The 18,750-nt window shown below is 41.4% G+C and overlaps 1 protein-coding gene across 3 annotated transcripts in view; it reads right to left on the bottom strand.

Annotated features, from left to right (window-relative positions):
• Positions 1-18,750, bottom strand: part of DHX35 (DEAH-box helicase 35) — a 90,232-nt gene that overhangs the window by 42,050 nt on the left and 29,432 nt on the right. For 2 of the 3 annotated variants that reach the window (XM_062589119.1, XM_062589120.1), the window contains one exon: positions 14,753-16,478. In XM_062589119.1, coding sequence (XP_062445103.1) covers positions 16,434-16,478 — 45 coding nt within the window. In that variant the 3' untranslated portion in view covers positions 14,753-16,433. Of the gene's footprint in view, positions 1-14,752; positions 16,479-18,750 lie in introns of those variants that run through there. The other variant, XR_009960049.1, reaches the window with a different exon arrangement.

Raw genomic sequence — 18,750 nt, 5'->3', positions numbered from 1 at the left:
CTAAAATAACTAAGTTGATTTCTGATCTCAGACAAGGTCCTTTTTTTTTTTTTTTTTTTTTTTTTTAGCAACTACACATGTTGACAGACAGCAGTTTTTGGCATTTATTCAAATTGCAAATCCCTGACATCTTTCTGATGGAGGCATGCTGTGGTGTACCAATGCTCACCTTCCGCAACAAGCTTGTTACAACAATTTGCCTTTCCTTAGTTACCTTAATGGGTCATATAGCAACACTGGTGAAACTCCAGGAGTCTGCTGCCCACCGGCTAGAAATTAATCCTAGAAAGATATGATGGATTTTCCTTTTCAGTTGAGATTAGCCATTTATTAGTACACAACAATCATCCAGGGGATTCTCCCACAATGACAGAGGATATGAAAGCCTCTCCTGACTCAAATTCAAATAAAAGGAGTACTTCTATATGTATGTGTGTGTATGTATGTATATATTTTAAACACATATGCATCATCAAGGACCAGACATAAAGCCATTTAATTTTCTTCTATAGCCTATCATATAGTCATATTCCTCTCTTTACTTACGTCTTTTCCAGGCCATCCTCCAAGATGCTTTTACTTTCTTTGCAGTGATTTCCCTCTCTGTTTTCATACTGTTTCACAATTACAGGCATTTAAGGAAGAGAGAGCAGGGGAATAAATATATACTAACTGAATTATTGCTCCAATTTGAAATGTCTGTGTTCTGTGACAGACCAGCCATTACATGCATTCCTCAGCCATACACAATTTGAGGAAACTAAGAAATACAAAAAGCCACATCTTCCTTATGCAAACTGATTCAAGGCTTGATGTAAGGCTCCAGCTCTGCGGGGCACTGCCAGCTGAAGATGCGCAACGGTATCGCTGCAGGCGCCCAACAGAAAGGCTAAGGCAGGAGCGCCCGTTTCATTCGGCAGCCGACCTTCGGGATGCAACTCCAGGCTGAAATTTCCGAACAGAGCTAGGCAAGCTCGGCAGCTGTCCTGGTAGACATTTCGGAGGAAACCTGCAGAACTGCTGGCTCTCCCCAGCATTACCAGCTCCTCTTTTCTCTCCAGCACAAGATCCACTGAATTTTCAAAAGCTTTTGTTAACATAACAAACCTTCATGTGTTTCAGTTCCCTGGCTGTGCCTCTCTGCACTTTGTCGTCTTTGCACTTAACAAGACAAAGAAGATGGTTAACAAGAACTTTTGCAGATACATTTTATTTTTATTTTTAAGACCTTCGTAAGCCAACTCATCTGCTCTCACGGGCTTCTTGCTGAAATGTCTCACTTTATTAGTGTCTTTGGCCTTGAGTGTCTCAGCTGTTTGATCAATACTGCAGGGGGTCAGTGATATTTTCTCACTTTTAGTGTCTCACTGCCTTTAACTTTGTCACCTGATGAACAGCGCTACCCCTGGAACGCTTATCTCGTATCGATTTTCTCCAGGCTCCTACTGCATTTCCAGCTGTCCCACCATTTCCCCCCCTGTCACCACATGCTCATTTAATGTTAACTTATCCCCTTTCTCCTAGGCTCCTCATTCTTACTTTTTTCCCCCATCCCCTCCCAAACAGCAGATTGTCAAAAAAACAATTTCCTTTTTTTTCACCTGACTCATTGTTATTCTTCAGCCATTTACTGTTTGTCAGCCAGGCACCCGCTGGCCTCCGCTCCCGCAGCTCCGCGCTGGGACAGGCCAAACAAAGGTGCTAAGTTGAAGCAGACACTCAAAAGCTCCCTGCGCTCCCTCACCCAAACCTCCACTCGAGCCTCAGCTCCCTGGGCTGGTGCCCAGCCACCTCCTGTCTCCGAGCTCAGGCCAACGAACATCCTTCCCAGTCCCTTCTTTGAACGCTGTTATCGGCTCTGGAGGGTGCAAGTGCACTCGCTGTGCCCGCAAGCTCAGGATCCCCGAGCGGCAGCTGAGGCCAGCATCATCATCCCGCACCTTTCCAGCAGAGCACCATGACAACATTACGGCCAGCAACCTCTGCAGCAGTAAATGGGATGTTTGCTGCTGTTACGACACTACCTGGCATGAATATGCTCAGATCAGCTATGAATTTCAGCGTGGTAAGACCAGATAACAGTGACTCTTACCCCTCCACTGCCATGCCTTCAGCCCGACCTGGATTTGAAACAAGTGACAGCTGCCTGTTGTAAGCTCTGGAAAGCAGCTTTTCATATATTGTACCACCTTATACCTGATAGTAGAGAAATAACTAACAGCTACCAAAAGCTCTATCATGGAGTGATGCCTTTAATAATGCTAATTATAACTCTCTCATACCTGATACAGACACTTTTGCTAGTTCTGCAGTGAATAGAGGTACCAATCTCAGAAAATCTCATCCCTGGACTTAGGCTAAACTAGGGTGAACAGCAGAGAAGCATTTGCTGCAGGTTTTGAACTATTAAGAGAGACTATATATAGAAAAAAAAAGGTACCTTTCATGATTATTCCAGCAACTAAAACCTTTTCAAAAGGCCACTATGTGACAACCTAACATGCTCTGTCCTCTAACACCTGAGAATGGCATTTGTCCCCTAAAACTAAACACCTTCCCACTAGATGAGCAAAGAGGCTCACAAGCAGAAAGTCCATCTTCCTCACCACAAGCAAAACCCTCTCCCTCCCAGCTCAGTAGCTCAGCAAAACCTTAGGCAAAATGAAGTGCATTTCATGTGGCATAGAAAACTGAAGAGCCTTGTCAACGATTTCCAAATGCACGTCTGTCTGGCCATTTCTCTAATGATGTAGATTTAATGCCAAGTCCAAAGGGTTTCTTGGAGAACCCTGCATAGACCTCAAGGTACAGGGTGTTTAATCACACTATAAATTGCTTTGAAACAGCAAGAGTATGAAAAAGCCTTTCACATTCAGCTCTATCACTGGCAGTAGGTAGCTGGGTTTAAAAATAGCAAAGTGCTGCCCCAAAGAGAGTCAGCTCATTCCATGCTCAATATCTGAGAAACTTCCCCAGATACAGAAACAGCTGCTACTCCAACCAGTCTCATTTCCAGAGCTTTGGGATTTCTACTCTGTCCGCTTTACCCAGCAGCTGGTAACTCCCACTCACATCCTTAGCTCAAATCTGAACAGACACATCTGTGTACGAGAGTGCATATATACACGTCCTGTGATTAAGCAATTTTAAAAAGCCTTTGGAAACGGACCATTTGGGCCAATTATTTCCATTTTTTTTTTCAGTGCATTGCAAGTACCGTGAGATCAGTAGAACAGTATATCAGTATAATTCCTCTACTGTGCCCTGTCCTTCCCTGAGGATGGTCCTTGTGTGGCCAAGTCATGAACAAAGAGAGGGAAAAAAAATAATTAAAAAAAAAATCAGACTGGGAAAGGGGAGCAAATCCACCAGGCACAGATGCTGAGTCAGCACAGGAAAAAGAGGCAGAAACCAGTAGTTAGGGATTGCTTTAAGCCAGTGCTACCACCAAATACATTATAACCAAAGTCAGAGCTTGTAAATTCATTAAGCTAATTTTTCCAGAATGGTTTCAATTTCTACTGTTAAGCCATTTCCATTTCAGCATTTTAAATATACTACAGTAGTTTTCCCCTTTAGAACAATAGTTTCACTTGCAAGTATACCTCAGTTTAAAACTAGGAGCAAAACAAAATAATTAAAATAGAACAGTCCATAATAGGATTTCTGATTTTGCACTCCAAAAGGAAAATGCAAAATAAAAATATGTTTCACCTGATATTTAAATTTCAGCTCATGTAGCAAAACAACAAAAAATCCAAATTCAAAAGATCAATAATTTGCACAGTTCTATTTTCATTCCTGTTAGAGCCACACAGATGGGGGAAGTCCATTGATTTCAGTGGACCAAATCTAATAGGTTTCCATATTTCTTTCCTATGAATCTATTACAGACCCATGATTTTTAGCCTTTAAAAATCCTGAGCTCAGGGATGCAGAAAGCGTGAAAAGTGATTGCTTACCTTGTTGTACTTCTACTATAGGTTGTTGGCGTGAGATACTAAGTTGGGATTTCTCCATTTTTAGGCAAATAGTATGCTGAACTTCAGGGGAAACCACTGCACTATCTATATTAATATATGGGCATTCCTCTGCAAGACTTAAGCTTAACATTTTCTTGATTTTTGTCTTTCAATTTGTTTTCTCAATTAAAAAATAACTTTTCAGTGGTTGAATGTCTTCCTATGTAATCTAATACAGTAGTTTCACTCTTGCAACTACTTACTACAAGGTATGTGCTCTATCTAACAAGTACTACAGATCATTTGTAAACATTCAGAGATTGGTCCTTATGTCTAATAGATTAAACTGTAGAAAAAAAAAGATACACTTTCAGAAGAAAAAAACACCCACAATCTCCTTTTACCATGCCTCAAGTCCTGCTTGTTCTAAGAAATTCTTTCTACCTTGGGGTTCAGAATAGATTGATTCTTTTGGGTTGACTTCCTCATTGTATTTTTCTTTTGGTATCATAAGCACTAATGCCTTCATATAAGTGCTTATTTGGGAAAATACTGCTATATTGCTGTGTACAGTGAAGGGAATCAAAGCTTGTTCAAACACTGCAATAGGAAGATGGTGCACTGATCAGTGTCTGTGGCCAGATTACCTCCCATATCCAGGGGAAATCAGAGAGGAGGATTTATTTGCAGACTATCTAGCTGAACTCTCACCAAGGAGGTTGCAGAAGGGTGAAGGTGGTATTCATCACTCTGTACACAAAACAGCAGGACTTCCCCAGAATAGCAGATGTGGAAGAGGACCAGGAAACACTTTAGCAGCAAAGGGTTTCACAGATGCTTTGGTTTCCCACTGGGACTAGTAGGAAAGGAATCAAAGGCAAACACCACTTCCTCACTAGCAGTAAAGCGAGTCCCAGGAAGCTAGTCAGGGTGGGAAGACAAGTGTAACAGCAAGTGCTGCAGAGATGGCACCTCTCCCCAGTGCAAGGATGCTACGCAGGTCCTGGCCTCCCAACTTGCTTATACTGATGCTGCTCAGTCCAAATGAAGTTACAAACAGGTCTCACCCACCTCTTTGCTCCTATGAGAATACACATTTCTAGGGATGCTGGGGCAGCTTATTCCTCCCCTGTCTGTAAGGAGCTTTGAATCCCTCTAGGTCTTACTGCTTCCAAGCATTCCTGGAGGCTGCAGCACAAGGGTGAAGTGCCACCAGCCGCTCTCGCATCCTGCACATCTCTGATGAACGCTCGGCATGCAGCAGGAACGTTACAGCGCCTGCACTGTACAGCCCTCTCAGTCGCATGGCATTAGACTCTCTGATTTAATGTATATGTGCTCCTTTATTCATCTAACAAGTTTATTCCTTTGTCAGGTGTAGCCTCATATCAGAGGGCTATGCTGAGATGGGTATGTAGGGAATTTATTGCGATAACAGGTTTATTCTTACAACAGCTATTCATTTATGCACACTCCTCTTTATTTGGCATCTTTGTGCATAAGTGGACTGAGGCTGGCAGTCGCCTGCACAGCAACCTACAAAGCAAGCCTGCATTGCCCTCATGTGGCCAGCTGCTGGATCTGAGACCCTGTACATTAATCATAGCAGCAGGAGTGTAAAATTCAATTTTACCTCTCCATTCATTCTGAGATGAGTTGAAGGCCGGCCTTGTACATATAAACCACACTTTACTTCATCAGAGCCCTGGTAACAAATGGAGTGTCTTCTTCGGGGAGTTTAACCATCAAAAAACACTGCGCCATTTAATTCCACGCGTGCCTAGGGTCAGAGAAGGAGCTCTTGGCATCAGCAAATGCTTCAGCCCTCAGCTGCACAGTAAACTATGTTTTAGAGATTGTTCCTCAATACGAAATGATCAGTCCATTTATCTGCTAAAGCAGCCTGTCTCTTTGTTCAGTCTCCCAATATTTTTTCCGCTGACCTGATCTGGACAATAAACCAGAGTCATCTTAAGATATTCACCGTTCAATTTGTTACTTGAGTGCCTCCGAGCCAGGCTGTCCCTGATGTCAACGTTGCAGACTCCCCAGTTTTCACCATCAACCCGGCTGCCCGTGCCGGACTCCCCCAGACCGAGGGCTCGGAGCCAGTGCAACGACGTCCGCTGTGCCTGGCTCACAGGGAGAGGCTCCCCAGGGGCACTGACCATACAGCCACAGCTACTGTCGTGTCCCAAAACTCCCACGAGGCGTTCTTTTGTCCAATGTGCCTCTCGCACCAAATGGGCAAACAGTACCCTGTGCAAGGACCCAGGCCCCTCTGCTCCCTGCGTGGCAGACACACTCCTTCCTTCAGCCAATGCAATGTTGGTTAGCTTTTACAAGGAAACTGAGCTGTACTCAGAGGGTGCACCATGCCTCCATTTCATCCTCAAACGCTTTTCTGGAGGTGGGGATTTTTAACACCTTTAGCTGAAGGGGGCTTAGAAGCTCCACTGTAGCCTATTAAGTGAACGCATCAAATGCCAGGCCATCATACAGAGCAGTAATTTACCTTTAATCTATTTAATCCTATAGATAGGATGATGACTTCTGTACAGTCATGCATGGTGCTGAGGTTCCAAGAGCTAAAGCCAGTACATTTCCTAGGTCCTTGCAGCTCTCTGCACACTTACTAGCACAGGTCAAGAAACAGTATAACCATATTCATCTCTCTCAGAAGGACTTTATAAACTCAGCAGCGTAGCTGTATCACTGCTGGACATCACCATGCCCCTGATGTCTCTGTTCTGGGTTTCCAGTTTTGGAAACCCTTTTTTTTTTTCTCTCCAGTTCACATGTATCTACACCACCTTACAGAGAGGCTTTTAGAAACTCAGTTCGGGGAGAGATCTTGCAGCACCACAAAGATCTGATCTCCCAAATGGACTATCCTCTCAAACTCACTTCTTTCTGGCTATCTTACATGGATCGCCACTCAGCAACCTGGCTGTCATGAACTTAGTCCTTAGGCATCAACAGCCTCTTTACGTTGCATGGAAGATTAGACACCTGTACAAGGCTGTAGTGTCCACTCCAGGAGCCAGACATCCAGGAGATAGACCTTGCAGATCCCTGAATCATGCCCAGAGTTTTCTTGCCTTTAGTTGTACATAACTTCTGCAAAGAGGTCCAGATCAGGTTCACTGGCCTCCATCAGGGCAGACTTGATGATGTTTAAAATCCACACTGACAACAGCTGAATAGTCCAGTGGATCAGATACATGCATCTGCTCACGCTAATTGCCAGCAATGGCACAGCTGTTTTCAGATCCTAGCTGGTTGTACATTTCATAGAAAAGCCTTCAATCCCTAGGACTGATAGTAGTTGTAAAAAAGTTTTCCACTAGAAAACTTTTCATTAAAAAAGTTCTGATATTTTTTTCCAAGTATGATTCTAAAACCTCATCCATGTTTTGAGGCATCTCCATACTTCTACTCCCTCCCCCCAATAGAAAGGATAGCGGGGTAACACTCACAATTCTACATCTTTTCTATTGCAGGAAAACATGGGGAAGAAAGATACACAGCAAACTACTTTCTCCCACTTGACTATGTTAGGAGAAGGGAGCGATGGAAGACTTGCTTTCTCTCCTACTTTTCCTCCTGTGACTGCAAAGGAGGGATTAAATGGAGACAAGCGACATAAACCTCAAAATCTAGAGGTGAAATTGAAGTGAGGGAGAAAGTGCAACTCAAATCAAGCACAATGTTTAAAGATCAGTCAGCACTGAAAATTATCAGATGTCAGCAGTCTGCTTATTCCAATTTTAGAGTTTTCTCTCAGAACGTTTCAACTAGCTTTGGTTAGAAAACTCAAAACATGCTGCCTGTAATGCAAAAATATTTTTGGCAAGTCAGTTTGCATAGTGTTTGTGGGTGTCTGACAGACATTACAGTGTCATAATACCACAAGATACAATTGCACCCTCATTTACACTTCACTGAAATGAACCACAAATGGATTTACCCAGTGAGAGACAAACTAACACCAAAATTCAGATGTTCTATTTTTTCCCATCTCCAGCCAAAAATTCATTCCAGAATAAAATTCTAGAGAGAGGAGGCTGATACAAGACGTTCATCTGAATTAGGGCCTTTAATTTTTGTAAAAATACACATAATTGCCCATTCCAAAGCAGTCTGTCATACTGGACTCTTCAAATGTATTTTTTCCTTCAAAACTAGGTTTTGGAAAACTTGTGAGGATGAAAGGCGCTTGCACGTTGACTGGCTCCATGTGCTCCATCAAGTGCAACTGACTACATTTTGTCCTGGTCAAAGCTTGGTTATACTCACTTTAACGTTTCTTTTATTGCACCTGGCACACGAATCCTCACAAAAATCTAAAATAACCATCTTTCCCGAAATGATTGCTTTTTCAACACAAGGTCCGCTGACCTTGTGTGACAAGGTCAGCTTCCAAACCTGAACGGAAGCTACACTCAAGATGACTGAGCAGTTGACTCCCCTATATTTCAGCTTTCCTCATCCTGGGATCTCCTGCTACAATACACTTCCTCTCCATATACCACTCCTTATACTGACAAGGAGACCCCTAAAAGACTTATAAGGACATGATGACAAAGGGAAAGAAATCAGGAGTCATCTACAAAAGGCTTTCAGATGGAAAATAGGAGGAGGATATAGAGTAGATCCAGGACTTACCGCAGCAGAAACCATTTTTTCGAATAGAGTATCCCCCGTCCTCCTCTGACCATTGCTTCCTTCCTTGTTCAATTAATGATGCTTATTTTCCAAATAGACCTTCTCCCTCATCTTCACAGATCTTCCTTGCAGTACAGCACATTCTCAGGTCCCTAAATTGAAAGGTGCATATGCAAAGATGAACGCTAGTGGCAGATGTTCCTGTCCAAATGGTAACCTGCATGGTGTGCATAACAAATGCTCGTGTGCCACAAGCTTGGTTAAAAAACACCACTGGGAACATTTTGAACGGTAATAACTTCAGTCTTCCAGAGATACCTAACTGGTGCAATTCACCATTTCAAGAATTAAATGAAAAGTAGCTTTTCCATAGATATTTTTTTTTTTTTGACAGGATAGGAGTCTGAATGCAGTATGTGTCTGTATAGCCTGAAAATCATCCCCTAACTTATCTGTGCTCTTGAGGCTCAGAGATGTGAACGCCTTACCGCTTAGCCATGATCACATGGGCACCTTTAGCCAAATGCACAGGGAAGGACTGCCCCTTCACTCTCATCTCAGTGAACGTGATTTGCACTGCTGTAAATGAGAAGCACATCCACAAGCTGTAATTATAGGCTCAATTGCTCTACTGACTTCAGCGAGGCCCGTTACCTAGATTGTCTTCCCGAATCCTGAGTTGACTCCCTATCATGTAAATGCTCAGACTGACCACAAGCCTGCTATGAAGGTATATTTTGTGACAAGGCCAAAAATGACAATCTCTGGAGACGCTTCAGTGCTGCAGGCTTTAAGCACACAGCGGCAGCCCATGGAGGAATTGCCTTCCACTTCACCCACCATCCAAAGCAAGAGGGCCCCATGGTTTCTCTGACCTGTCCTTCACCACTGTAACCCATGCTTTCTCACCAGCTAATCCCTCTGGAGTGCAAAGGGTTAAAGCAGCATCAGATGCAACTTCCAAGAAACCAAAGGGATTTCAAGCAAGGCAGGGCCCTCCCGTGCACACTGCCTAGCTCTGTGTACTTGTGATGCAGCTCTGAAGCCCCCTAGATGCACCTTCTCGCCCAGCACCCTCCCTGGGGAGCCACAAAGAGCCTTTTTCTGGTATTCTGACCGGTCTGACAGCTCGTAATGGCCATCAGTATTTCATACTGTCCCAGCCTGTATTTACATGTCAGAGTGGCTGCTGTGATCAATGCCTCACACAAACACTAACCCCAGTCTGTGTCCACATGGTAACAGCAGAGAGACTTAATGTCTGCTCACTGCCTATCTCCCCTGCTAATGGCAATCTCCGAGATGTCAGCTAGCATCTAGTCTTTGGAAGAGGCAGGACATTTCCTTTGGAAAAAAAAGCACATTGGGGGCAGTTTAGCTCATTTTTTAATCCTTCTAGATAAAGCACATGGCTTACTTCTCTATTCTTCTAAATCCTCTATGCTCCCACTCCTGAAGACAAATGCAAAGATGCATCCTGTTGTAACATATCCTGAACACATGCACATACCCTCCCACACTTGGCAACAGCCTTCAGCCCTCCCAGAACTTTGGCTTTCTTTAAATAGATGAGACAAAGAACACGGAGGAGAGCTTAATTCCACCTTACAAAGGGATCATGTTATTAGCAGAACGTTAGCCCAGCTCCTTCTGGTCCTAACCCCAGGCCTTATATCTGAAATTGTTCATTCGTGGCTCTCTAAACTAAGCAAGGTTTTCGGACTAATCGCAGGTCTTTCAATAATTTCTGGTATCTTATTAGGTACTGAGGGGAGAAAGAGTAGGAGTTCCTTAACACTTGGCTCATAAAAGATATTTCCTGGCATCCAAACACTCCTTGTCTGATGGGATTTCTTTCTGTCAATAAGTTTTTACAATAAACAACCTGATTCTTGGCCTGCAGAGAGGCAAGCAGTTCTTGCAACTTTTTGTTCTCCTCCTTCCCTCTCCCGCACATTTCGACAATACCTTTCATCTCCACTGCCCAGCAAAGTGGTACAGGATGAAAAGTCCAGAGAGAATTTTTTGTACTTGGTACAAAATTCTTTGTACTGGATAAGACACTGTTGCTCTGAAAAGTGGACAATTTGGGAATGAGATAAAAGCCAAATGGGAAGGTAGACTGGGTTCACTCAACATCAGCAAAGCACATACATAAGGACAAGCATGACAGGTCATCCCAAGTAGTTCATCCTGCCTCCAAACAAAGCCAGCAGTGGATACTTATGAAAAAACATAAGGTGTTCCTACAGGGCTTCTACCCCATACATGCACACCTTCAAACTCTCTACTGAGATAGCAACATTTTGGACATAGACTGATACTTTCAAAATAAAAGGCCACAGATTCCGGCCTCATTATACTGCTCTGAACCTTGTTCACGTGTCCAGAGCTCAGAGCAAGCTTTCTGTAAGTAGAATTAGCACAGACACTTGGATGGCACCTTTCCAGAGACGTCGATTTTGCTAAAACAATATTCACCATGAGGAGGTACTTTGCTATTTTACTAGCATTTCATAGAGGAAAACCAATCAAGTTAACGCAAAGTCTTAACCAAGATAACTTAACTAATTTGATATTGGAAGAGCAATTCAACACACCTAACTTAGTTACAAAGGAAGATATGAAAAGAACAACAGCATGAGGAAAGAAAAAAAGGTCTAAGTAACACAAGATTTGCAGCCTTATGTTGAGACTTGAGTAAAATACTAGGGCATACCTTGTTAACAAGGTCCATCTGCTCCAGCCTTAGGCTTCAATTCTACAGGAGGACCTTTGCAGATGTGCAGAGCTTCTGTGCAAAAATTTTGAACTTGAGGGATTCTGTTAATTCTCAGCTTCCTTATTATAAAAATATTTCTACTAGCCAAGAAGGCTGCAAAATTTAGTTCATTGAAAATCAAAATGTTCCAGCTGGAAGTAGTTGCAGAAGAGTGAAGGTGCCTTTTAGTTTCAGCTGTGGTTGGTCACTTGGATAAGCCAAGTGTAAGAGCCACTAACAAATACTGTCAGTCTCCCTGAAGTATTAATACTCTTCCAGCCAGCATGCTCTTCCATACTCAGCCGTGGCTTACAGTAAAGGTGCCATTTTTACGATTTGAGGTGTGACCAAAAGAGCTGCTACAGAATTTACTGACTTACAGGTTGGTTGGGTTTTAAACCAGCAGGGCTCAGAGCACTCCACACTTTTCATTAATCTGTACATGTGAAATGCTGACTTTATCGCACACCCACCAAGCGCTTTTTTGCTTACGTCCTCCTCATTTCCATTTATCACTTAACTGATGTTCATGTTAAAACAAAAGAACACGAAAACAATCTAAAACCCAGCCAATTATTAGTCCCTTATGTACTACTGCTCAAAACTGATGCCTGCATTCTGCTGGCACTCTTCTGAAAGTTCAGTCAGGCTTAAGTGAAACTGCACATTTCTCTGAGAAAGCTTGGTAAAGTTGTTAACTGACAGAAAAAAAATGGACAAGCTGTCAAGGACAAAAGCTCTGCAAGTCTTAGAAGGGACTAAAAACTGGATACAAGGACAGGTTTCCCCATATGCCACTTACATGCTGCTTGCAACTTGCTTTTTTTTCTAAATCCCAGGAGGAGGTACTCATCTTAAATGTTGAGTCATATTGTTTTGTTTTCTTTGCCAATTTTTGCTAATACGGCCACCTTAAGAATTAAGACAAAATTATGAAATTACACTAATAAATACTGGTTCCAAGTTGCCATCATAGAGTTGCTCAAGTGATGATCTAGTCTAGTAAATGCTACTTGCTAGAATGATGGGACGAGAAAAGTTACAGATGCAAATTCATGCTCCTAGATGAGTGTGTTCTGAAGGGCTAACAGGAAAAAAGACAACCAACTCCAGTTTTTAAAGAAAGCAGTTAAAACATACGGAATGATTTCGATAACTACATTTCACCCTTCCAAATCCAAAGCTGGCGTATTGTTCAAGTGCTTTTCACCTCCAGCAATGTGATGTGAACGACTGAGCCCAGCTTCGCCCAATAATCACAGTGCTGAAGTTACCGTGTCTATGTTTGTCCGTCAGCAGCTGGCCTTCCTCTCAAACAAGTAGTCCAGTCCTCAGCTCCAAAACTGCTGGTCAATGATTCTTATTACCACAAGATCCAGAAACCACACAGAAAATGAGTGCAGTGAGACTGCTCAGCCGATTCATTCCCGAGCAGCTTCTGGAAGTCCAGTTTCTCACCAAACAGGCCAGCAGTTCAGCAGCAGTCAGAAGAGTAAACAAGCAAGGCACTTGTGTGAGTCACTATGTGACCTGATACTGAAGAAACTCCTGCACCTGTGTGCATCCGCCCTCCCTTCAGATCTCTCCCTGCTTCTCCGTTCTTTTTCTCCCTCCTCCTCTTCCATGACTTACTCTCCTGACAGAAGATGCTGGCCCAGCTCTCCCTTGTAATCAGAAGTGTCCTTCCAGAATGTGGCTGGAGTTACCTAAAGCAATTTTAGTGTGTTGTTACCCTGTCTTCTCCCATGCAGAAATGCTGCTCCATACTCTCCCGTTAGCATCTCTGTCCTGTTTTTCCACTTGTTGGACCAAGACATATGCAGTTTGCACTGGGCCACAAGCCAGAGCAGATCTGAACCACATGAATCTAGAATGAGTCACAGAGAAACACAGATAACTGATTATAACTGATTCTGATAAACTACTTTTTTGGTTTAAATGTAGTCTGACTTAACACTTTTTTTTCCAATGCCTGTCTCTAACGTGCTTATTTTAACACACATATAAATAAACTAGTGATAACAAAAAAAAATTACAGCACATTATCCTGAAGTTTAGGAAACACTGCTATATACATGGCTCAATTACATATCCTATTCAATCTTCAGGCATACGGATCACAAATAGGGTATTTTTAATCATAAGGCAAAAAGAAAATACAGCAGTTTCATCTCCCTAAACGCTTACTTTCTTCAGTTTTTTGAATTTCAATCTTTTAACTACTGGTCTCTTTCTTCATATTAACCACAGAAAGAACTGTGATTGCTTTTCCATCAGCTTATCACAATTATTTTTAATTAGATGAGAAATACATGTCAATTAATACTCTCTTTGTTGAATTTTCACTCCAATTTACTTTCAGCTTATTCTGCAACTGACCGTACTGACGGTCATGAACAGAAACACTGACAGCCGTTTCTGACAGGCTTCAGGTCTAGCGTTTCTCTTTTTTCCATAGTAATTAAACATCAATAGGTTATAGATTTATTTTTTTAAAAAATATAAATCTTCCTGCCAGTGGGGGCATAACTTCAATTTCTGTTTCAAATAGTATTTTAATGCAAGAGCCTAATGTTTTACTATCTTTCTCTGAAAACGAGATTTAAACTGCTTCATAATCTCCTTTACAACCATCTTCAGGTGGCTACAGCCTCCCCCGCAAAGGCACACAGCGCATACCCAGCAGAGAGCCAACAGCAAGGCAGAGTTTCCCATTTCCTTATTCAAAGTTATTTAAAGCACAGCGCAACACACAAACATAGCAGAGAGCATTAGACCAACGTTCAACAAAGTAAAGAGATTTTCAGACCTTCTAAGTTTTAGGGCTCTGGCTTCAAACACCTTCAAAGGGTTCGCAATGCTGAAGAAAGCAGCGCTCTCTCTCTAAAGCTGGCTTAATTTGTGTACTAGCAAAATCATTCTTAGCCCACACCTTCAGTCAAAAGGCTGCCTATACTAACTGTGTGCACACCTCTGGCAATACTTCAGTAGCCTGTAAAAACTAACTACCCTGCCACAATGACATGTCTCAGTTTCTTTTTGTTTACACTGACCTACTACATTCATACTGACACAGGAACAACTGCTTGCAGTGCATTACAAAGCTTTTATATCCCCAGGTTCTTAGCTTTGCAGGAGTTACAATCATTCAAAGAGAAAAGTTTGCTGATTCACAGTCAGGTAGCAACACATCTGGAGAACAGGATTCAAGCACAGCTGAAGTTCTCAGAAATAGCAAATTAAGTGGCTATCCACTGAAAGCACATCAAGATTCAGACACACACAACAACCACCCAGCGTTTGCTGGGAAATCACCTATTACTCAGCTGAAGTGATACATTCTCAAGCTTCCTTGGTTCAATAGTTTATTTTTTTAAAGAATATTTCTAGAAGACAGAAATACAGACATTTTACAAGTCTTTATATTCAGTTCTTCCTCTGATTCTTTAGGGAAAAAAAAAAAAAAAAAAGCATGCTGAATCTTTTTAGCAAGTGCCAATGATGCTCTTGGCTCTGGCTAGGAAACAATCCCTGCCCCAAAGAGCTTCCATTCTAAGAGAGTAGGAAAGAGAAGATGAAGCTCACAGGGAAAACAAAGGAGGTGACATGGTTTGTCATGCTGCTGGTGCCGTATATTGAGACTGGAACATCTTTCTGTGCTGGTAAGCAGTACATAGAGCATACATTGCATGTGACAGAACATGTTCTCTCTGCAGGTGTTTGAAAGGGAAAAGGTAAAGAAGATCGAGAATATTTTCAAAGGTAATCCAGAGAAAAGGAAGACATTCATTCTATGTAGAAATTTTCAATATTTACAAATTTTTAAAAAATGAAAATAAAATTGTGGTTAACATGCCAGAAATGCATCCACTAAGTCAACTGCCTTACAAAAATAAAACTTCCAGACAACATGTTTCTAAATTAAATATCAAAAAAGTAGGAAAAAATAAATAAATACATATATGCCAGCTACCTCATTTATACACAAAAAAGTTAAAAGTCCTTATGGAAAAGTAGCAACAGTTTGGAGCATCCTTCTCTTGCAGTAAAATGACAAGTCCCAAGCAGCAAAGAACAGATACTTAAAGAAAATATGTAAGACTGTGTTCCTTATTAGGAAAGTGCAGAACATTTTCATCTTTCCTGAATGACATATGCTAAAAACAATGTTCCATGATATACCTCCGCTGCAATTCTCTGGGATTTCCAGGTGGTGACAGGCTAACATCCTTTCTCTTATTAGAGGGGGGGAAAAAAATAAAGCCTCACCTGTGAACTTGAATAACTATGAACATATATATATTAGTCTCCAGATTGAGAAAAAGGTAAAGATCTTCTCAAAAAGGCTGAGCTATTCCTTCTCCCCAAGCAGCAAAATTCATGCATGGAAACCACATTTTTAAATACAGTGCTACTTACACAGAACGACTGTTTAGCATAGGCAACTGGGGGCAGCTCTGATACAAACAGGAGACTGTCACTGCTTGGAAGCACAAGTTGCAACCAGTTTGGGACAGTCAAACACGTGAAAGCAGTGTTTCCATGGCAGCTCTTTGCATTTCAAGGGCTAGTTCATTGCCCTGAGCAACCTCCTCTCAGGAGTCAATCTCAGTTTGGCCAGTAGTAGTCACAGTGCTCCAGGTAATAGAAGGCAGGGCACCCTACTCTCTGCTCTCCTAAGGCAATCTTACCACTCCAGGAACTCAGTTTCTCTCTTCAAGGTTTTAGTTCTTTGCAGTCCTGTGTGTTCTCAGGACTTTTTTTAAATCATCTGTCTTCTTATTTAAAAGGTGCAACATGCCCAGATTAACAATGGTGGTCAATCAGGCAAGGAACAGAGTATCCACAGTGCGAGCTCTGCACTGGTTTACAGGTTTACAATGTACTGGTCACGCATAAACCTCCATAGATCCTGACAGGCATTTAAACATTTAAGTCGATTTAAGGTCAAATTGCTACGTACTGACTGCTGAACAGACTGTAGCCGGCTTCGAATCAGGTAGATTCTGCATCTGATGTCACAAGACTGAAGTCATGTCAAATCAGTGATCATCTACTTTGACCCTTTTTGCTTTCAAGGAGAGATGCTGCAAGAAGAAAAGAAAAACGACTTAGCACATGGCACCACAATTTTAAAAAGGTCCATTAGAATGTACTCAATCTTTAACCCTGAATTAAATTAACCCTCATACAGACAGCAAAGATCACCTGTCCCAAGTCCTGCTTGTTTTTGATAAAGCTAAAATAAATCTATAAAGTCTAAAAACTATATATATATCCTAAAGTGATTTTTCAGGTTGGTATAAAATATCATCTTGTAATACTTTTGTAATAATTGCAAGTATATGCACAATTTCCGACTGGAAACAATTTATCCATGTGTAAAAATGCATAGAGACACCTCCTCCTAACAATACATCTGCACGTACAGAAACTAGGAAAATATACATGAAGTATAAAATTTCAACTAATATCCTAACATTGCAGCTGTAGTTTCACTGGACCTTTGAATCTCTATGCTGTTAAGAAAGTAAGTGTGCAAAAAAAACATGGAATGAAAACAAGAGAGAAATCCTTCCAAACCACTGCAAAAGTTGAAATGAAGTATAACTGGCTGAGACTGTGATCAAATTACAGAAGAAAATCTGTTAATATAGAGTATCATTCGGTTTTAATCCATTTTTAACTTGAAAAAGGAATAAAAATTGTATTTCAAGAATCTCTTCTTAGCACAAAGATATATCTTCCAGCATAAAAGGAGTATGAAGGACTATACAAAACACACAGATGCATATCAAATTAATTGTCTGCTTAATAAAAATGTGTGTATAATCCAAGTCTTCAAACAACAGGTGTATTTCTTATTTTTAAGCATTCTATAAATACACCTAAACTCTTTGGCTGATGAGGATAATAACTGGCCAAACTGAAACAGATGATTTCCATCAAAAGCAGCACTAGCCTCCATATCTTCTATTTATTTTAGGATGAAAATGATGCTTAGGGCCTGCTGCAGACTTAACAGTTTGTCTCTATCAAAAAGGGTGACAATGGTAAGAACGAGCTCCTGATGTAATTTTACAGAGTATCTACAATAGCAGCAGTACTGCCTTGAAAAAAGATGTTAGCTCAGTAATGTAGGTAATACAAATCAAGTCAACTCTTCTTCACTTACAGAAAGCAACTGGAAGTTTTACCTAAGCGAGTCATTGAATCACACTTCCCAACAAAGCCTATCTAAAGGAAAACCCCACTCCCAAGTTTCAGCCTGGGGAGAGGTCATATCATGAAGTATGTTATGCATGGGACGTTACAACATGCAAATATGTGAGTCAGAAGTATGAATTATTCCAGGAGTAAATTTGATAAAATTGAAATATTGGCTCATTTCCTTTTTTACACCATGCTTGCAGAATTTATGTCAAACAGCAGCTAAAGACTCAAGGGTCTTCCCTGTGGGGTCATTACTACCTTTGTCAAATGCATTATAGAATAAAAGGCAAATAATATTCAACTACTTAGAAAACTCATTTACGGATGGTAAGTGTCTGGGTAACTGAGATGAACTAGCCAAGCTGAACATAAAAAAAACCTCTCAAGTCAGTTACATGGACAGACGCCACAGCTGTTTTTGGCTGTAATCATACAGCTATGTCCTGAGTTGCTCTAGGCAGCACAGTGTCATTCTTTCTTCCCCCAAAAAACTCAGGAAATGAAAAGAAACAAGCATATGGGTCTCAAAAATGTCAAATTAAGTAGCAGATGTATAAACTAGAAACATCCACTTTTGCAACATAGCTGCTCATAGACATAAAATCTTCTATTTTGCATATGTTTGCTCTATCTGTGCATTTTTTCACTCAATATCCACATCGTACACAAGCTTGTTACTGCAACAATCTGCTTAGGGATAACCTTACAGAGAATTCAGAAAGTTTAGTAAGAAGAAAAGGAAGCAAGACGCAGAAGTCTGCAGTCTCACTTACTATGAGAATACAGAAACAGTATTTCATGTTTTGTTATTTGCTACGGGTTCACTTTTGCATATATTACACAATGCTGTTTAGAAATCCATGAGCAGCACAAGATTTTGCTGCCCTTCCAGTCACCTCTCTCCCTATGTCTCATGTAAGCACTTTTTAAAAGCTGGATGCTTCGGCTGCTCCTGTTCAGGACTAGCAGCAATGTTATCTCTGGTGAAGGTGGCAGATTATATGGACAACATCTTTCAAGGGGCTAAGACCACCATGTGCCATTCAGCTCGATAATATCAAAGCCTAATCTCCTTTCAAATCAGCCATTCAGCTAGAAATTGGTGACTGGGAGATAGAAGGGCAAAAGTAAAAATCAAATACTATA

This window comes from Rhea pennata, chromosome 16, assembly GCF_028389875.1.
Source record: "Rhea pennata isolate bPtePen1 chromosome 16, bPtePen1.pri, whole genome shotgun sequence".
NCBI classification, from domain to species: domain Eukaryota; kingdom Metazoa; phylum Chordata; class Aves; order Rheiformes; family Rheidae; genus Rhea; species Rhea pennata.
Note: the sequence above shows the minus strand (reverse complement) of the source record. Positions and strands in the feature narration are given on the sequence as shown.